Source organism: Microcaecilia unicolor, chromosome 11, assembly GCF_901765095.1.
Source record: "Microcaecilia unicolor chromosome 11, aMicUni1.1, whole genome shotgun sequence".
Taxonomy (NCBI): Eukaryota; Metazoa; Chordata; class Amphibia; order Gymnophiona; family Siphonopidae; genus Microcaecilia; species Microcaecilia unicolor.
Window position 1 is genome coordinate 72,481,405 of NC_044041.1, and position 22,304 is coordinate 72,503,708.

A 22,304-nucleotide genomic window follows, 5' to 3' on the forward strand; every position below is an offset into this window, starting at 1 on the left:
CTCATCTCATACAAACTGTCCACTGACCAGAACCTAACCATAACACAAACTAGATGGACAGAAACACAATGGACCGACCATTACAAATTAAACCTATCCCTAAAATGGCAAAAAAGGGGTTCTCTCCACACACGAGAACACACAACCCACACCACGAAAGGCCAAATAGACCCGGATACTTTCTGGCAACAGATATACAATAACGATTGGACAGCTCAAATGGACTCCATATACTACCTCTCAGAATGGGACAAAAGATGCAGACACATACTAGATGTAATAGCACCCTTACAAACAAGAACTTCATGCAGACACAACTCGATACCGTGGTTCAACGAAGAATTGAAAAAATTGAAAAAATTAAAAACACATCAAGGAAACTGGAACGCGCATGGAAAAAATAAAAGACGAACATATACTCAACAAATGGAAACAAATACAAATATGCAATAAGACAGACCAACAGGTCATACTACAAAACTAAAATTGGGCTGGACTACAAAAACACGAAGAAACTATACCATCTCGTGAACAATTTACTAGACACAACGCCGGTCATCACAACCAACACTGGCATCCCATCTGCAGACAACCTTGCTAAATATTTCAATGAAAAAATTGTAAACCTACACAAAACCCTACCTCTGGACAACACGGACATAGAAAACTTCATTAATGGGCTAGACCCAACCCCTGGTGAATACCCGGCGGACCGAATATGGTCAAATTTTGCTCTCCTCGGCGCCGACACAGTTACCCAGGCGATTAAAAGATACTCCAACAGCCACTGTCAATTGGACATCTGCCCCAGCTACCTAATACAATCTGCCCCCAACCGCTTCATAACAGATCTCACATCCCACTTAAACTTCATACTTAAGCAGGGTATTTTCCCTAAAGAAAAAGGCAACATCCTGCTCCCCCCCAATACCAAAAGACACCAAGAAAAAAACCAAACGATATCACCAACTACCACCCAGTAGCATCTATCCCATTAGTAGTCAAACTTATGGAAGGACTGGTGACCAAACAACTCAATGACTACATAAACAAATTCACTATACTACACGAGTCACAATCAGGATTTCGACCCTAACACAGCACCGAAACAGTACTATTTACTCTCCTAACTAAATTCAAGCAGGAGATAGCAATAGGCAAAAGCATTCTCCTCCTCCAATTTGACATGTCCTGTGCGTTCGACATGGTTAACCATAACATACTGCTAAGACTCCTAGATTACTTTGGAATCGGTGGTAACACTCTCAATTGGATCAAGGGTTTTCTAACCACCAGAACATACCAAGTGAAATCAAGCACAAACATATCATCACCCTGGAAACCAGATTGTGGAGTACTGCAAGGATCACCACTATCGCCGATCCTTTTCAACCTCATGATAGTCCCACTAGCAAAGGCCTTATCCACCCAAGACCTTAACCCATTTATTTACGCTGATGACGTTACATTATACATTCCCTACAAACATGATCTGGCAGAAATCACCAATGAAATCAAGCTCAGCTTAAACATCATGAACTCACTAAAAAGCACTAAAAACAGATCTGTTCAGAAAAGCATACCCCACCGACCCAACATAAAAAACCTGGATACCTGCGACATAATGTAACCAAAGACCGTAATGGACACATCCTAACTCTTACTCTCCCTCTCTAAGTTCCCCTGCAAACTATTAGTTGGCACCCCCCCCCCCCCCCATCCAGCATTTCCTTTCCCTCTTCTCCCCCCCATTCTCCCGTCCCACCTCGGCAGCCATTTTGAAAATACAGCAGTGGCACCTGCGGCACAGAAGAGCAAAGCGGAGACGGAGGAGCGGCAGAGGGCAGGAAAGAGTGAGATTCTTTCCTGCCCCCGCAGAGGCAACTAAACCACCAGGACAGCCTTCAAGGATCAAGGTAAGTCTTCTTGGGAGGGCATCAAATGTTGGCGCCCTACTACCATGAATACCCTGCTTACCATGTTCCGCTGGCCCTGTGCTAGTTTGTGCATAAAGTGAGTGTGCACAGGGTTTTAATGTTATTCTGCACAGTAGTATTGTATTGAATTCTAATGCCAGCAGTCCAGCACTTTATCCCAGCATACCTCCCCTTCAGCTACCCATCTCTCCAAACAAAGCCAGAAAATCTTACAGGTTCTATATGATCATAAGGGAAGACGCAGGCCTGAAATCCTCATTAACACTGACCACAAAGGAATAAGCTAACCTTTAACTCCTCCTCAGGCCTGGTATTAAAGCTTCAGTGTTAAAAAAAACCCTGTGCTCAGCCTTTGGGTCTTCTGAGTACTTCTCTGCATTGTGTTTTAATAGTTACCACCTTCATTACATTGCAATTTAAATATGCTGTTGTGCATAGTTAGCTTATGTGCAAAACGTGTTCTAATATAAGGTGCCCACAGCTGCAAACAAAATCATGCACAAATCCTCGTGTACTTTATCACATCAGCCCCTCTGTCTCTAACTTCTGTTTTTTACCATCTGCTCAGAGCACCCTTATGGGCAGCAGACAGGTACTTCATAGGACCAGAAGTGAGAAACTGGGTTAGACTATTGCCACAGGAAGCATGCCAGCCACAGGGCGTGGGTCGAGTTAGCTCTCAGCTGTCACACCCTTCCTGTTTCTGTTAGCCACGGTTAGGGATACACTGAACCTGATGTGACATCTCTGTCTCTTATGTTTAAATATATTAATGAAAATATCTGCACATCTTGGTTATCTGCCGTTACAAGCCAGACATCAGATACTGCCAGGTTTCTAGGTGCCAGCATCAGTGGGGCTTCAATTTCTTTCCAGACGAGAGTTACCTTTTAAAAGTTCAAAATCCATTCCATGCCATAGATTGGTTTCACTCTTGGAAATGCACATGGCTGTACTTTAAAGGGGAAGATTTATTGCCAGGGCCGCCAGGCCCAGGGCAGAACCCTACCGCTGGGACCTGGGGCAGAATCGGACTGCTGTGTGCCCCCCCCCCCCCCACTAGTGTCTCTACGAGGGGGTGGTCCGGCACCAGCAAGCCTCTTCCTGCCTGCCTGTTCCTGCAGGTTGAACTCTACCGAGCTGGGTAGTGCAGCTGAATATTTCCACTCACTGGCCATCCTCTAACTGGTTAGGGGCAGTCTGGGGACAGAGTGGCAACTTAATCAGTTAGCAGCGATATTCAGTCTGCCAAGTGGCTAAATGAGCGCATAAAAGTTACCAGACAACAAAAAAGGCTCTCCTAACTTCACACACTGAGTTTACTGGGCACCAGTCTAAATATGGGCCGGTGACCAGTTAACTTCTGGGTCAGCGCACATACCCTGATATTCAGTGCCAGAAGCCACACATGTCGCAGCACTGAATATCCAGGGTTAGGACAGTTCGGGGCTGGAAGTGGCTTACGAGCTGTTCACCATTACGGGCTGAGTATCAACCTGTAGATTATACATTTGGCTTGGACATGGGAAAACCAGGCATAATTTGAGCTGTCTGAGCCAAATATATAGAGGCGTATTTTCAAAGCACTTAAGACTTACAAAGTTACATGGAGGGGCATCTTCGAAAGAAACATCTAAGTTGGGATTTGGACGTCTTTGTAAAACGTCCAAATCCGGAGGTGGGGAAAAGCATATTTTCGAAAAAAGATGGATGTCCATCTTTCGTTTTGAAAATACCAAGGGTGTCCTTAGATTTGGACGTCTTTGAGTTTCAGCAATTTTCGAAACCAAAGACGTCCAAGTCAAAAACTTCCAAATGCAAGCCATTTGGACGTGGGAGAAGCCAGCATTTGTACTGCACTGGTCCCCCTGACATGCCAGGACAGCAATTGGGCACCCTAGGGGGCACTGCAGTGGATGTCATAAAATGCTCCCAGGTACATAGCTCCCTTACCTTGTGTGTTGAGCCCCCCCAAAACCCACTACCCACAACTGTACACCACTACCATAGCCCTTACGGGTGAAGGGGGGCACCTATATGTGGGTACAGTGGGTTTCTGGTGGGTTTTGGAGGGCTCGCTGTTTCCTCCACAAATGTAACAGGTGGGGAGGGGGATGGGCCTGGGTCCACCTGTCTGAAGTGCACTGCACCCACTAAAACTGCTCCAGGAACCTGTATGCGCTGTCATGGACCTGAGTATGACATCTGAGGCTGGCACGTAATATTTTTAATTATGTTCTTTGAGGGTGGGAGGGGGTTAGTTACCACTGGGGGAGTAACGGGAGGTCATCCCTGATTCCCTCCGGTGGTCATCTGGTCATTTCGGGCACCTTTTTGTGCCTTATTTGTAATAACACATCCAGGTGAAAACGTCCAAGTGTTAGTCATGGACGTGTCTGCTTTTTTCCATTACGGCTCAAAGACGTCCAAGTCTTAGGCACGCCCAAGTCCCGCCTTCACCATGCCTCCAATATGCCCCCCTTGAGATTTGGACATCCTTTCGCTAGAGACGTCCAAAATCAGGTTCTAATTATACCGATTTGCACATCTCTGAGAGATGGACGTCCAAGTACCGATTTATGTCGAAAGATGGACGTACATCTCTTTTGAAAATGAGCCTGATAGTAACCTATGGAACTTTGCAACTAAGTGCTTTGAAAATGAGCCCTGTAATCTATACATGCGAAAGGCAATTCTATAACCTAGCTGCATACATTTATGCGACCGCTGCACATCTAAATGTTTAGAATACTAGTACTTAGGTGTGCACAGACCTGCGTAAGAGCTAACAGGGCACCTGAGCACTATTCTGCAAACACCTGCTTAAGTTACATAGGGATCCTTTTAAAAAGGCATGCCAAAATGTGGCCTGTGGTAGTGTGGGTGCATGTATGGGACGAGCGCTGGACCATTTCTCCACCACGTCTGGAAAAAAGGGGAAATGGACATGCGGCAAAATTAAAACCAGCGTGCGTCTAGTTTCAGCCTGAGCCCTAAATGCCACCCATTGACTTAGCGGTAAGGGCTCATTCATTACTTGTATAGTAACCATTCGGCACTCGCCAACTGCCAATTACTGCTGGGAACACCCCCCATGGTTGAAAATAGAAAATTATTTTCTACCACGGGTTTTCGGCATGCACCAAACTCGGAATTACAGCCGGGCACACTCGCTACCTGGGCGGTAATGCCGATTTGACATGCACTGTACACACACAGGCCTTTACTTGCCTTTGTAAAAAGACCCCATAGTGCGTTTGCAAGGGGGATGTACACAGGGGCGGAGCTTAGGCAGGACAGCATCAGAGCTCCTACTTAGATGTATCAATTACAGACACCTCTGCCACGTTTAGACGCCTGCACTTATGCCAGGTCTATGGATGCCTACACGTTAGATAAACCAGTATCGGGTTATGCTTGAATTCTAATCAGAACCTATCCCTCTAGGTAGAACAGGTTCTTCCCACAGAGCCTCAGGCTGCCTAAATGGAGGTGCCCCTCTTACAGAACTGCCTCCATTGTGCAGCTTATGGGGGTTTTACACATGTTGTTTATATGTCAAATCCCTAATATTTTGTGCTTCTATGTATAATTTATATTGGCTTACTCAGCAGTGCTAGCTATAGGTACAGTGTGTCAGACTTGTGAGTTCTTGTACCAAGTAGAGCGCTGCTGAGCCTGGTACTCGGACCAGGTTCTGCTTGGCAGCTAGACAACCCCGGGTTTCACCTGCGCTGACCGCCGTTCCCCAGAGGTTGAGCCCCTATGTGCGGGCGGGCGGGCGGCCTGCAGGACTTACGGGACGGAGCTGGAAGCAGGGTGATGAATGTATCAGCCAGGCAGGCAGCAGGTCAAGAGAGTAATCCGGGTACAAGCGGCAATCGGTAGGCAGGCGGCAGGCAAGAGAGTAATCCAGGTACAGGCAAGTCAGTAGGCAGCAGGCAAAAGAGTAATCCAGGTACAGGCAAATGTCAGTAGGCAGGGGGCAGGCAAGAGAGTAATCCAGGTACAGGTGAAAGTCAGTAGGCAGGCGGCAGGCAAGAGAGTAAGCCAGATGCAGGCGAAAGTCAGTAGGCAGGTGGCAGGTAAGAGAGTAATCCACATACAGGCAAGTCAGTAGGCAGGCAGCAGGCAAGACAGTAATCCAGGTACAGGCAAAAGACAGTAGGCAGGTGGCAGGCAGAATAGTAATCCAGGTACAAGCAAAGTCAGCAACGAGGGACCAGTAGATAAGAAGCAGACTACAGCAGGGGTGTAGCCAGACAACAGATTTTGGATGGGCCTAGGCAAGAACTGGGTGGGCACCAAGTGTTCTCCCCCCCCCCCCCCAAAAAAAAAAAAAAAAAACTCAGCTGGTAGGAAAATGCTTCTTTCTACCTTGGCAGTCTGCAGCAGGCATACGCTGAAAACTGAGCATGCACAGGTGCCAGAATTGTGGAGAGTAACATTTTTGTTACCATCAGGGGGGAAGTCTTCAGCTGGCAGAGCTTGGGATCTTCACCAGCTACTGCTAAAAGTCTGCTACAGTTGGTTGGGCCTGAGCCCTAAGTAGGTGGGCCCCGGCCCACTCAGGCCCACCTGTGGCTACGCCACTGGACTAGAGTTAGAAACACCTACCAAAGTAGAAGCCGAAGCATGGAGTCCAGGGAGAGCTCAGCTGATAAAGTGCTGGCATCTGACATCAGCAGGGAGATGGGGCACAGCCATAGGACAAGAACAGGGGAAGGAGGAACCGGAAGACCAATAGGAGAGAAGCAAGGGAAGCCAGGCAGAGGAAGAGCAGACCCAGGTGGGTCGAAGCAGAGCAATCAAGGAGCCTGGAAGCCAGGCAGAGAGAGCAGAAACAGGTGCATGGAAGCAAAGCAATTAAGGAGCCTGCAACCACCGCTCTCTGAACAAACCCAGAGAGGACTACATACACATGGCTCAGGCAGTGCCAGTCAAGTGTGTGTGTTGACGGGACCCCGCGCAACCCGAGGACGCCGCTTGCGTTGAGGTAGGGGACATGACACAATGCCTCTGAATATGGGACTAATTTGAAACATCTTTAATAGACGTTTCACATTATCCCTTTTCTGCATATTGACCTGAATATGTCCACAGACTTCTGCTCTATCAGAAAACCATCGCCGTACTGTAAACTGGAAAGCTGAATGTGGTGACAGGAGGAGTCGTGATGGGAGGTCACTGTGGCTTCCGCTGTGAACTCCTTTCAAGCATTGAAAAACATGCTTCAGTCATCTTCACATATTATTTTTACCTTGCTCTTGTCTTGTTTTGACGAAGTGGTTAAAGCTAGGATTTTGTAACATCCTTTTTACTTCTAACTTCTAACTAGGCACTTTTTCCATGTATTGTGAGTTCTTTGCCTGATTCCATTGGAGGCCACATACTGTTCCCCGGGACCCGAGAGACAGAGGATCGTGAACAGGTGAGTTCAGGAAGTTACACTTGTTGAGATTCAGAAAGGCTCAGAGACCGAAAACTTCCATAATATCTGGCAGAGGGACAGGTCCGGGTCACTGTGACTAGATGCCTTCTTTGTCCTGCTCTAGGCAGCCTGTGAAGAGACAGGCTATGAAGCTTGCTGATTCTAGGATTAATACATTTTGCCAGATCTAAAATTTTCCCCTCTTAAAAATACTAACGTGCAGAATTATCAATGTGAACTACTGTTAAGACAAGTTATTTCACCACATATCCTATTTTATGCAATAAGCCTTAGCTACTAATAACTGAGGTTAACAGTAAAATAGCATATCTTAACGGTAGCCCACCCTGATAACTTCCCCTCTAAATTGTTGAAAACTTGTTAAAAGGAATCAAATGTTCATGCAGAACAAGAAAAGAAATCATTGAAATTTGCTGTGGGAAAAGTTTATAAAACCAAACTATTACAAAAGTTAAGATGCAGGAAATCAGAACTGACTTATATCTGCCTTTTAAACTCCTGGGGAATGGGTGTCTGGAAGTTTAGATCAGCCAAGTGTCTACGCTCTATTGCAGAATAGCCAAGATTTGGGTTAGATAGAAAACCAGAATCTGAAGTGCAGAATTCAGGGGCTGAAAATTCTGGGCCACTTGGGGGGTTTATTAAATGCCTTTCTCCAATGTTCATGATTCCGCTGCACACAGAGACTTACCTGAAAGTTACAGATGAGGGACATGAACACTGCTGTACCCTAGGTGTACAAAAAAAGAGTTTTCTGTGATTCAGTCTCAGACATTCCAAGGCACTCAGTCCTGTTTTTTCATTCACGTCCCAATGCATTCTAGTATTTGTAGTCCCTTGCTCTTTGCTTTGAAATCAGCACCAAACTGCATCAGGATATGGGGTTGTCAGAAATCTGGGACTGGTCTCAAATATTCATTCTTGAACTGAGTCATGTTCCAGCCTGTCAGGTTACTGAAATATCCCTAATGAATATTCAAGAGGCATATCTGCATACACCAGGAGGTGTACTTTCAAAGCATTTAAGACCTACAAAGTATAGAGGCGTATTTTCAAAGCACTAACAAAGTTACGTGGTAACTTATGGAACTTTGTAAGTCTATGCGCTTTGAATATGAGCCCCATAGTAGCGTATGAACTTTGTAAGTCTAAGTGCTTTGAAAATGAGCCCCCGAGTCTCCTATCTCCCTTGTTTACTAAGCTTTGCTAGCGGCTGTTGTGAGCTAATGCTGACACAGCCCATAAACTTTGAATGGGTTGTGTTGGCATTGCAGTGCAGTTTAGTAAATGGTGGGGGTGGGGTGGAGAATGTATATTTTATCCCTAATGCATAAGATAATTTTTCTGAAAATATGATTGGCTGGGAGGAGGGGGCATTAGGCTGGTTTGAGAACTACTGCTTTAGGAAAAATTGTATGTGCATAGAACCCAAGAATATAGACAATGACTGCAAAGACCATAGGTTTTCAGGATATCCTCAACGAATATTTATAAGACAGATTTGCATGTACTGCCTCCACTGCATGTAAATCTATCTCGTGGATATTCTGAAAACCTGACTGGCTGGGGTGCCTCCAGGACCAGGTTTGGGAACCACTGCCTATCCAACTGCCCATTCCAAGCTCTACTCTATCCCTTCCTTTCAGAGATCCTAGGGTGCTTATCCCATATTTTCTCGACTTCAGATACTTTGTCTCCACAACCTCTACCAGGAGGCCATTCTACATACCCACCACTCCTTCCATAAAGAAGTATTTCCATAGATCACTCTTGAGTGTCCCCTTTCACCTTCATCCCATGACTTCAGGTTCCAGAACTTCATTTCAATTGAGAGGCCTTCCTCCTATGCATCTAGACTACGGAAGTAATTAAATGTCTCTATCTATCTCCCTTCTCCCACCTTTCTTCCAGCGTGCACATATTGAGATCTTTAAGTCTGTCCCCATACACTTTATGACAAAAACAATTGACTATTTTAGGAGCTGCCCTCTGAACCGACTCCATCCTATGTCTCCAGAATTGTACACAGTATTCTGAGGTCTTATCAAAGACATATACAGACACGACCATCTTTTCCCTGCTGGCCATTCCTCTCTCTGTGCACCAAGCATCCTTCCTCTTTCATACATAGAAGTACTTCACCCCTATTGCAAATTTTGATATTATCCACAACGAGGCAAACCTTACCAAATGATCACCCACTATAATAACAGAAATATTCTACCTATTCGTAAGCACCAGGTCCAGTACGGCCCCATCCCACATGGGTTCCATTACCAGTTGTTTGAACAGTTTTCTGTGTAGAGAATCCAGGATCTCCCTCTTTCTAGATGACACCACAGCAGAAATGTCCCAATCAACATCTGTTGTTTTGAAATCACTTATCTGTAATACTTCCCCTTTCATAGCTATATTGTGAAGGTCTTTGATTAAATCTCTGTCCACTTCTTCTGCCCCATGACGCTCTGTATATCAGGCAAATATAAATAGATGTTTCATTCCTTCTTTCCAAATTAAGTCATAGTGCCTTCTCCTTACCCATAAGTCCTGCAATTCTATTCTCTTAATAATACCTTTAACATTAAGGGCTGGATTCAGTAAATGGTGCTGAAAGTTAGGTGTCGGAAAGATCTTCGCTGAAATCACACCTCGAATACTGTGTGCAATCCTGGTCACCACATCTCAAAAAAGATACAGTGGAATTAGAAAAGGTAAGATAAGAGTGACAAAAATGATAAAGGGGATGGGACAACTATTCTTTCCAAAAACGAGGTACACAATGAAGCTACTAAGTAGTACATTTAAAACAAACCAGAGAAAATTCTTCACTCAATGTGTAAACTCTGGAATTCATTGCCAGAGAATGTGGTAAAAGCAGTTAGCTTAGCAGGATTTAAAAAAGCTTTGGATATTTTTCCTAAAAGAAAAGCCCATAAGTCGTTATTAAGATGGACTTGGGAAAACCCACTGTTTATTTCTAGGATAAGCGGCATAAAATCTGTTTTACTGTTCTAGGATCTTACTAGGTACTTGTGACCTAGATTGGCAACTGTTGGAAACAGGATACTGGGCTTGATGGACTTTTGGTCTGTCCCAGTATGGCAAGCCTATGTTCTTAAAGGATACTCCACACCAACTGCTGTTTATAGAATTGTACTTTGCGCCAATTCCTGCAACCCAGCTTGGGGTGGTAGACTTACACGTTGAGCATGCATCCCTAAAATTCTATGAGATTGCGCCTAAATTATGGGACTACTACTACTATTTAGCATTTTTATAGCAAAGCGTACACAGCGCTGCACAAACATAGAAGAAAGACCTCTGAACTGCCCATGCCCCTCCCATGGCCACACCCTATTTTTGGTTGCGCACAAGACAATTTTGCTGTGCAAATTTATAGAACAATACCCAGGCTGAAGCACACTCAAATCCAAATAATTGCCAATTAATGCCAAAAATTGGTGAAAATTGGCTCATTAACTAATTATGTTGCACATGAATCTCAGGATCGCTCTCAAAACTTGGCAACTTTTAAAGGATCTGGGAAATAATGCTGCTCCCCCTGTCTTTCTCCCACCCTGTTCTTCCTGAATAGATTGTTGTATAACTATATCCCAGTCATGGGTCTCAATAAACCATGTCTCCATGACCACCACTAAATTCAAGTCAGCCTCTACTATCACAGCCTCTAGATCCAGAACCTTATTTCCCATCCTACAGGCATTAGTATACACCGTTATCATTTCTATAGGGATATTTAAAATTGGATATACCCGAGGGCTTTTAATTACCTGGGAGCTTTGTTCACACATCTCTGATGATCCTAGTTTAAAGTCAATAGGTTAAATAGCCTGCAACCGAAGACCTTTCTTCTGTTCTTTGATAGGCAGATGCCATTTCTACTCAGCAGCCTCTGGAAAATCTTCCCATGGTCCAGGAAGCTGAAATGCACTCAAGGACAACTCTGCACAGCCATGCATTCATCTCTAGGAGAACCCCACCCATGTGCCTTTCTGCCTCTCCCAGAGCTATGTAGTCACTTTTGATAAATTTGAAGGATACCTAGCAGAATCATTTATGCTAATATGGATGAGTACATTGGATAATAGAGTGGCCTAGTGGTTAGGGTGGTGGACTTTGGTCCTGGGGAACTGAGGAACTGAGTTCGATTCCCGGCACAGGCAGCTCCTTGTGACTCTGGGCAAGTCACTTAACCCTCCATTGCCTGCCGCACTGAGCCTGCCTTGAGTGGGAAAGCGCGGGGTACAAATGTAACAAAAATAAATAGGCTTGACGAGTCTCAGTAAACTCTCTAACTTTCAAAAAAAAAAAAAAAAAGACGTGACATAGGAGGTGACATCCCCATAGAACAGAGTGCATGAATCCCTCCAAAAAAAGGGCTAGGAGCATATTGCTAACAGAGGGCTTGTACTGGGACATGCAGGGGCTGGAAAGGTGTTGCATGCTGACACATTATCTAAATATTCCATATTGTAGCCTTTATCTTCTGTAGGGTTTTTCTGTATTTTGAGGTCAATTTAGAGCAAGTAGCAGTGACAGAACCTCAAATTAAGGGTCTTAAGCAAAATATCAGAAAGGGCCTCATTGCAGGGGGATCCACCTCATAGGATATGGGTGTGCAGCTGCTTGATTGAATTTACGTCACTGGTAGATAGTATATGTCTGATGCAGTGAAGAGCTTCCCTGCTAACACCTGTGTATGCTGAGAGCAGTTTTATGCTGTCTGAGTCACTGTGGTTTCATAAAATCAGGGAGAGATGCAAAAGAATTGTGAGAAAATGCATGAATACCACCAGCTACCCAATAACTTGAACCTGCACTACCACGTGCATTGCTTTCTGACCTGACTTCTTAAGTAGAGAAGTGTGGTAGCCGTGTTAGTCCACTCTTAAGGTTATCAATAGAAATCAAACAAAATAAAACATGGAAAAGAAAATAAGATGATACCTTTTTTATTGGACATAACTTAATACATTTCTTGATTAGCTTTCGAAGGTTGCCCTTCTTCGTCAGATCGGAAATAAGCAAATGTGCTAGCTGACAGTGTATATAAGTGAAAACATTCAAGCATTACTATGACAGTCTGACAGGGTGGGAGGATGGGGGTGGGTAGGAGGTATGCATATCATTGATATTCTAACAGGATGGGTGTGGATAGGTGAGGGGTGGGGTGATCAACAGAGACATACAGTTTTATGGTTTATAATGGGCTAGGAACCCCAGATCCTTGTTAAGTCCTTTCTGTTGGGTGTTAAAATATTCAATCATTCTGCGTCTTTTTGGGTGTGGAGAAATAAATTTCATGCCCTAATGGCTTTTGAACATAGATATGCTAAACGCACGCCCAAGAGGCTGAAGCAATTCCATGAAGTATGGGGAGTATATGTGGACTCTCTACCACACAGAGCGAGAAGTCTGCTGCTAAATGCGGGTTGAGGAATGTAGGATTTAAAGAGAGGACACTCCAGAGAGATCAGTGATTTCTACAGGATGGGGGGATGGGGCCCCCTTTGTTTTAGGATCGCTGTCTTCCTCTTCTCCCCCCCCCCCCCACCATGATGGACATCTGTGTATATAAATACCCCCCAAAATTATATATATATATTTTTTTTTCTTCTCGTCTGTGTGTCTTGGACTTGTATCTGTCTGTGGTTTGTGTCTGGTGTCGGATGAAGATTGTGGTTGAAAGATGGCGACTGGGTGGGAGTGGGAGGGAGGGAAAGGGAATAATTGAGAATGCAAAGGATGTTCAGTGGAAACTTCATCGGACATATCACAAAGTAGAGATGTATTGCTGGGAGCTGTAAGTACATCTCCATATGGACTAATTGTTCCTTGGAGCCCACAATATGCTCACTAACTGTTCAGCTTTTGGGCGACTGGTATGGTGGGATGGGAGCTGGGAGATTAAAGACAGGACTGAGTTGAGTGCACGTGTTCTTGTATAGTTATGATTGTTGATATGGTTTGATTGATTGAATCGTTCAAAACACGTTTCAATGGGGGAAAGGGGGAGGGTGGGGGGGGAGGAGACGGGGAGGAAAAGTTTGATGAATATAAGTAATAAGATGTTTATTTGGATACGAATTCAAGCTTAAAGTAATGTAAATTCGAAACTTGCAATATGTGATTTCTTTGGTTAGGTCATCAATCAAAGGGGGATAAGGGGGGAGGGGAAAGTTGTAATAAATAGCTGGAAGGGGGGGGATTTTAATACATAAATTTGATGACCATTACTATGGATGTATACCGGTGATGTTTTTGATACAGCTGTTTTGTATGTGCCTTTGTGAAGTTGTATTTTTGAATTTTGTCATCAATAAAAACCGTTGAAATTAAAAAAATATTCAATCATTCTGACTTCAAAGGTCTTACATTCTTGTATGGTTTTAAAGTTACCTTTCAGGATTCTCACTGTGAAGTCACTGGTACAGTGTCCTGGTCCTGTAAAATGCTGACCAACAGGCGTGGGAGCCCTACTGGCACCAGTATTGTTCATGTGATGTCTATGTAAATTGAATCTTGTCTTAAGCATCTGGCCTGTTTCTCCAATATAGCATCCTTCGTTACATTTTTTACACTGAATGATATATACCACATTGGAAGATGAGCAAGTGAAAGATCCCTTTATGTTGAATATCTTTCCTTTGTGGATGACTGTGTGGTCCTGTGAAATATTTTGGCATAGTTTGCAACTGGATATCCAGGACTTAACAAGGATCTGGGGTTCCTAGCCCATTATAAACCATAAAACTGTATGTCTCTGTTGATCATCCCACCCCTCACCTATCCACACCCATCCTGTTAGAATATCAATGATATGCATACCTCCTACCCACCCCCATCCTCTCACCCTGTCAGACTGTCATAGTAATGCTTGAATGTTTTCACTTATATACACTGTCAGCTAGCACATTTGCTTATTTCCGATCTGACGAAGAAGGGCAACCTTCGAAAGCTAATCAAGAAATGTATTAAGTTATGTCCAATAAAAAAGGTATCATCTTATTTTCTTTTCCATGTTTTATTTTGTTTGATTTCTATTGATGACCTGACTTCTGAAGTGAGAGTTATCCGATAACAGGTTCTGTGATTTTTGTTCTAATTCTAAAGCAAGACCATCTCATAACTCTTCTCGTCTCCCCACCCCACCCCGTGATTAAAGGGAAACAGTTTTTAGCAGTGCCAACTTCTATGCTCATAATAGGAAACCCTGAAAAAAAAAAAACAGGAAGAGATCATCTGCTATCATTCTTGCAAGTGTGTCTTTTCATAACATTTCTTTTTCCTCCACAGTTACCTGGTTCCTCTCCCTCTGGTTCTTCCTGGTAGAGGAAGTGAAGATCTCCTGCTACCATTGACATGGCCCCTACTGTGGAATCCTGCTGGGAAGCATTCACCAATGGGACCAGCAATATCATACTGTTGCACTATAACCTGACAGGAAGGCTGAAGAACAGGAGACCACGGAAGGAGAACTTTGATGCCATGACTATGCTCTTCATTGCTGTCAGCTGCCTGATTGTGCTAGAGAATCTCGTGGTGCTGCTGGCTATTCTGAAGAACATGCGTTTCCGCCGATGGGTGTACTATTGCATTATCAACATCACACTGAGTGATCTCTTGACTGGCACCGCCTACCTCATTAACATCTGCCTGTCAGGCAACTTCACCTTTCAGCTCAGCCTCGATGTCTGGTTCCTTCGAGAAGGTGTTCTCTTCATAGCCCTGGCTGCTTCCATCTTCAGTCTCCTTATCACCGCCATTGAGCGTTACACCACCATGATCCGGCCCAGCCCAGAAAGTGAAGCCAACAAGACCATCCGGGTCTATGCCCTCATTGGGTGTTTCTGGCTCCTGGCTTCAATCATTGGGCTCTTGCCCATGCTAGGCTGGAACTGTACCTGTGACTTCAAGAACTGCTCCACCCTCCTCCCTCTCTACTCCAAGAGATATATTTTGTTTTCTGTGATTATGTTCAGTGCCATCCTGATAGGAATAATTGGCTTCTACGTTGCCATTTATCTTCTGGTGCAGCGCACCTCCAATAGAACGCCCAGCGCCTCGCACCACAGGAAGAAATCTCTCAAGCTTCTGAAGACTGTATTAATGATACTGGGGGCCTTCATTATCTGCTGGAGTCCTCTTTTTGCTCTGCTGATGATGGATGTTTTCTGTCCTTCCCTAATCTGTGAGTCTCTTCAAGGTATGGAATGGATCCTCACACTGGCTGTGGTCAATTCTGCTATCAACCCTATCATCTATTCCTTCCGTAGCCTGGAGGTGAGGAAAGCCATTTTCAGCTTCCTGTGCCACTGCTGTATCAGAAAAGGCATTCATGGTCCTTGTGACTGTCTGGTGATACCTGACATCACTTCAGGATCTTCAACAGAGAGCTCTCTGCGCACCCGAGACAGCTTCAGAAAATCGCGAGCTCTAAGTGTCTTGAGCCGGGAGCCTCTGACTAGTATCTCCAGTGTGCCAAGCACGTAGAGCAGGATCAAGGGCCGGTGTGACCTGTGAAGGATCCTCACTAGCCCACAGCCTATGAGAGGCAAGGAAACAAGAGAAAGACTCAACTTAGCAGTTACTAGGACCAGTCCCTCTCATGGAGCCACAGTCCAGCCAGGGATATCTTAGCAGACTGATTCCCATATCAATCCTTTATGAGGCCAAGAATATTTCCAGGCCTTAGATTTTGGTACTGGTAATCCAAAAGAGATGTTTATTGACTTATTTCTGCAACATGACATAGCATCCTCAGGTGTACTGGCCTTTGAGCCCTACGGGACAGCAATTGCCTTATTCTGTGTTTGTTAATATTCTCGCTATTAACAAAGCAAACATTTGAGGCTAAGCCTTGTGTGGACATTCCTGTGTGTACAGCTCAGCGACTGATGCAGGATGGACTCTTATACACAAAAAAAGCAAATGGGAAAAACTATGCACACCATAGTGTCCTTCCATTTAAACTGTTTGCTAATAAAGGCAATTGCTATTACTTCCCAATGCAGAGAAGAATGCATAAGCCCCTAAAACTTAAGGCTTTTTTTTTTTCTTTTGACACTGGAACTTTAACTCCTGGTCTGAAGCAAAATTCTGGTGGCTAGTGTAAATGAAGGTTGCTGTGCCAATTTCTTTGTCCTTCTGAATCACCTACCTTTCCCCAATGAAGGTGAGAACTAAGACTTGAGAGAAAGAGGTAGGGGAGACAGAGACCAGAGCAATGAATTGCAAAGGATAAGCAGAGAGGAGGACGGGGCAGCTCTGGCTTGAGCCATCAGTAGGACATCTTGCATCAATCTATGCAATTTTTAGTCACAAATTATTTTTCTGCTCTGTGCTCCGTTCCAGATTTGCAGGCAAAACTTGAGGCATGAACACTGCACACGACTACAGTGGGTCTGTGCACACTTTTTAATACTGCTGTTACTAACAGGCAATTCTATAATTAGGTACTCAAGATAAAAACACTCCTTTGCGCGAAAACTGAGTAATGAGCTTTTAACTACCAATAATTGAGTGCTAACAACCAATTATTGAAGTTAAATAGCACAATTTGTGCATGCAACTGGCTGCACATTATCCTATAAGGTGTAGTACCTAACCAGGGGCAGCCCTACCATTAGGCCACCTGAGTTGAGGGCCTCAGGCCGCACTCTTCCTGGAGCGGCATCTCCCCTTCCTTGTGTTTACCTTCTTTTCCCATTTTCCAAAGACAGCAGCAGCAGCAGCGATTTCCATATGCTGCCCTGCCACCGGCACTGACTTTTCTCTTTACTGTGGCCCGCCTCTCTGATGTAACTTCCTGTTTCCTCAGAGGTGCCGCCGCTGTTTGGAAGATGGGAAAAGAAAGTAAATCGGGGAAGGGAAGGGGGTGGAGGAAGACAGGGGGGAGATGCCAGACCGTGGCCTGGAGTGGGGGGTCACCTCAGGCGGCATCTTGCCTTGAGCTGCCCCTGTGCCTTCTACTATCGTGTAACTCAAAAGGAGGCATGGCCATGGGTGTGTCAGGGGTGTTCTGAAAAGTTGTGCGTGTAGTTACAGAATACTGCCTCAACGCACCTAACTTGGGCACCAGTATTTACACCAGGTTTCAGCAGGTGTAGGTCTGATGCCTACAGTTAGGTGCAGGAATCGGACATATCTTATCACAACATCCTCATTTGATCTCAGTTCCTGACTCCTCTTCTGCTTTTTCCCCACCTGTCATCAGCCTTTGTAGGGTCATCCTTCAAGATCTTCAATCCAAAATAACATTCCAGTTAACACCTAAAGGGCTGAAACATAGGAGCCAACTTTTCAGAATGATTGGGGGTGCAAAACCCAAAGGAAATGACTCCTCTATTGACACAGTTAAGGAGTTTGCTCAATATTGGGGGTGTTGAAGCACCCACAGCACTGGCTCTTAGGCCTGGACTGCGTGTCTAGAAAGAGTTATTTTAAGCAAAATACAGATGTCTTCTGTTGAGGTAGGAGGTAGCAGTGTAGGCTGGTGATATTAACAGCATTGCACTTACACAAGAGTCAGTTGAAAGCTGGCAGAAGGATTTCCCCATCAGCGTGACAGTTCCTTGTCCTCCTCACTGCTGTGTAATTCTGAGAAATGATTGCCAACAAAGCAATCTTGCTTACTCATTTACTCTGAGAATTACCTGTGCTTCTTCTGGTTTCTACATTAACGGTTCCTTACATGCACCATGTGAAACTGATTTTAGCTGAGATAAGTGGTGTACATTGGAATGGGCTCCTCTCCTGCTTCATGGGAATCCAGCACTCAGGCTGAGGAACCTGCACTCTGGTTTCTCCATCAAATAATGCGCTACATTTAATGATCAGAGAAGTCCAAAGAAACCAATTGGCTTGGCAAATTTTGGCTTTTATAGAGAGAATAAAATCCCAAGATGCAGCTGCAACCCAGACACAGAAGTGGTCTGAATAAACTGTACTCCGTCCTGATGCTCAAAAGTTCAGCTTACTGAGCATGTGACATCCACACTGGAAATGGACTGCTGTATATCTGCTGACTTCAATGTTACCTGAAACAAGATGGGCTCGGTATGACTGTGCAGAACCCTGATTGACTGCAATATGGAATTGTGTGAGGGGCAGCAGCTCTCATATGAAGATAGTGCCCTTCTTAACACAGGCGCCAGTTTTGGGGGGAGTAGAAGGGGTCTGAGTACCCTCAATATTAAGGAACACCTGTCACCTTCTCCAGGGAGGGGGGATTTGTATTGAGTATAGCGCTCCCAATCCTTCTGAAGAGTTGGCACATGCTTTCAAACCAAAGGGCCCTTTTACTAAGCCATGGCAAACTCTGGGCTTCATGTGTGCTAACTCGGGACTTTCCCATGCACTAAGGGTTAGATTCTATATATGGCGCCTGAAAAATCCATGCTGTAAAGAAATATGCCTAAAACGATCACAATGGCTCCTTCTCCAATATATTCACCGTAGGGCTTCAGATATCATCCACTTATATATTGAATCAGCTCCCACTCACTTTCCTTCTATCAATATACTTCAGACATTCATTTCATTTCTCTATATCTTAGTGACCTCAGTTGTGCACATTACCAAATTTACTGAATGGCAATGGATCCTGCACACCTTTCTTCATCAGTTCACTTTACCAATATTTTTACTTTTTATCACTATTCTTCACTTTTAAAAATTTAGTTAACAAATACTCATCTTAAAGATACATCGTACCCAGGGGTTGATGTTACTGCCCGACATGCACGTTTCGCCCTTATCAGGGCTGTTTCAAGGACTGCCCCCTTTGCCGTTTAGCGCCAGCTCTGCTTTAAAGTTAAAGGATCTTCTCCCTGCAAAGATGAAGAAAGGTGTGCAGGATCCATTGCCATTCAGTAAATTTGGTAATGTGCACAACTGAGGTCACTAAGATATAGAGAAATGAAATGAATGTCTGAAGTATATTGATAGAAGGAAAGTGAGTGGGAGCTGATTCAATATATAAGTGGAAGAAATATGCCTAGGCATATTCTCTAAAGTATGCCTAAATTTTATAGAATAGTCTTAAATTTCTGTGTGGTATATAGAATACGCCGAGCACCTCTCCCTGTGACCAAATTTGGCTGCGTTCATTTAGGCCATGTTTTACTTGGCGTAAATACCAATACAGAGCGGGTTTCTATAATAATGAGCACAGATTGTGGAAATGCCAATTCTACGCCCATAGCCATGCACCCTTTTCAACTATGCGACATGGAATTTATGCGCACGTTACAGAATACGCTTAGCGAGTTGTGCATGTAAATCTTAATTAATGCCAATTAGTGCTGATAATTGCTTGTTAACATCCAATTGACAGCGCTGATTAGCTAGTTAACCAATTAAGTTATGCACACTGTTGTAGAATACTCTTCGATTTCCACGCGATATATAAAATTTGGGGGTAAGCCCGTAGTTCCTGTGGCAGTATATTAAGGAATTTTCGCAGATCCCACACTAATTTTTCCATTAGCACACAGAACTTGCTGAAAAATGTGGGAGAACTTATTGCCTCCTATTTAGGAGGTGCTAAGTGCTTCCACGTTAAGTCTGTGTTATACAGTTAGCATGCACTAATTAGAACACTGCCATGCACATACCACACCCCCAAAAATAAATAGCATGTGATTAGCATACGCTAAGAGGCAAACTACTGCAAAATGCTTTAACATGTTTTGCAGGAGGCCTTTTTCCCCATGTTAAGCGTGCATTAGCGCTTAATATGGTTTAGTAAAAGGGCTCCCAAGTCATGCACCCCCTAAACTTCAAAGATCCTCTTAAACATCTTTATCCATATCATTTACCTTCACAGCCTTCAGTGGTGTCACCCTCTCAATTCTCACAGACAGAGATCACTCACTGGAGCTGCAGGAGGTTGTGAGCTGTGAGGTGACCATGAGAACCAGGAATGAATGGTGCACTTCAGCCCCACTGAACAGCGGGTCTATCCCCTCTACCGACTGCTTTCTCATTGCTGTGCTTGCTTGCAAGCTGAATAGAGGTCTGGGAACTTGAAAAATTAACAAAAAGTGTTATTTAATAATCCAGCCAACATTTCAGTTCACAACATTTTCATTGGGAACTTTTGAAACAGTTTTCTACTCATTTGCCTTTGAGAGTTTGCAAGTTTGTAAAAAGCATATTTTTCTTATTACCAGTTTTTATCCTTGCAATGTTTTTTTTCTGATGAGAGCAATGAGCACTCTTCTCTATTCAGGGACTCTGAACTAAAATCACCTATTCAGCAGCTGAGGATAAGTGTATTTTTGCCCTTCACAGCATGGATGAACAATGTAATCTCCACGGGTTGGCTCATTTCCCCCAAAAAGTTCCAAATGTATCAACAGAATTTCTGTATTTTTAATGAAAGAAAATGCCAGTGCATAACCCCAGTGACTCCTGACTTGGAGCAGAAGACTGACACAATGGTCTACAGCTGTGCCATAAATCTAATGTAACCCTTAGAAGACTGAAATTTTTCCCTTTGTACTCAGGTCACTAAATTTATTCACTTACATATTCCAGCATTTTGCCGCAACACCATTTCTGAGAGAATTACCGCATGAGCAAGCAGCTAGATGTATCACAGTAAGGGGGGAAGTTATCAATGTGAGCTACTGTTAAGACAAATAATTCTATCATATCATGCTTTTTTTTTTAGCAGAGGGTCTCATTGCATAAAATGGGACACTGTGCTAAAATTGCATGACTTGTGCTAAAACAACCCATCTTAACTTTAACCTACATTGATAAACTGCCTCCTAAATGTCAAAAGAGAGCCTGGAACTCAAGATATGTGAATTGCAGAGTTTGCATGTTGTAATCAGTGGAGAACGGTTTTATGTCACTCTCTTATCATTATCAGATGGAAGGGAACTCAGTTACTTATTTGTGTCAATAGGCAAAGAAATATTAGAAAGTTGTGTCCATGAGAAGCTGTGCAATAGAACTCTTACCGCACAGTATGGTGCAACTGTAGTCAGTGTCATCCTATGTACACATAAGATAGCCATATTCTGGGGTAATAAAAAAGAACATTAAACAAAATCAGATTTAATCCTGACCCCTGGAACTTTTCTATTGAAATTTCCTGTTTCGGGCATTCCCCAAATGCTGGATAAGGAAGTTACCTCTCTCTGTTGACTGCTTAAGGGCTGTGTTAGTAGCTAAACAGGTATCCAAGGATCTGAGATATCCTTGTTGTAGAAAAATTAGTGTTAGAAAAATAATGTTTCTTTTGGCCCAGGACCCAGGATGGATTCTCAGCTCTGGAGTTTCACTCCCTGGATTTCTGGCCCAAGACTGCAGGGTTCTGGAAGCAACTTCAGTGCCTGTCCCCCATCCAAGCACTGGATTGCATTTCAATTAAAATTTTAATTGTGATTAATTGTACCATTAAAGACAATTTTTGTTCCCACTGCAGCTCCTGGTGACTCTGGACAAGTCACTTAGGGGTCCTTTTACTAAGCCTCGGCAAAATGTGGCCTGCGGAGGTCCGAGTGCGTCTTTTGGGCACGTCCTGGAAAAAGGGCTTTAAGGGGCTGGAAAATGGACATGCGGCAAAATAAAAACCAGCGCGCGGCCATTTTCGGCCTGAGACCTTACTGCCACCCATTGACTTAGCGGTAAGGTCTCATGTGCTACCTGAGCGATAGGCATGCAGTGTGCACCCACTGCTGCTTATCGCTGGGTAAGCGCCACCTGGTAGAAAATAGAAAACATTTTCTACCGTACGTTTTCAGCACACACCAAATTCAGAATTACCGCCCAGGGCACGTGGTAGCCGGGCAGTAATGCCGATTTGGTGTGTGCTGGACGCATGTAGGCCCTTGCGTGCCATTGTAAAAGGGCCCCTGGGTTCTTTTCTACTTCCATCA

General features: G+C 44.1%; 1 protein-coding gene across 1 annotated transcript; it reads left to right on the forward strand.

The window, feature by feature from the left end:
- Positions 1-7,217: 7,217 nt before the first annotated feature.
- S1PR4 (sphingosine-1-phosphate receptor 4) lies at positions 7,218-17,270 on the forward strand. Its single transcript, XM_030217489.1, has 2 exons — positions 7,218-7,368; positions 14,707-17,270. Exon 2 carries the CDS (start codon positions 14,773-14,775, stop codon positions 15,901-15,903), a length of 1,131 nt encoding a protein of 376 aa, XP_030073349.1. The 5' UTR covers positions 7,218-7,368; positions 14,707-14,772; the 3' UTR covers positions 15,904-17,270.
- Positions 17,271-22,304: the final 5,034 nt, after the last annotated feature.

Bases quoted from the DNA above. Each gene is read 5' to 3' on its own strand.
- S1PR4 (XM_030217489.1), top strand. From the start codon at position 14,773: ATGGCCCCTACTGTGGAATCCTGCTGGGAAGCATTCACCAATGGGACC.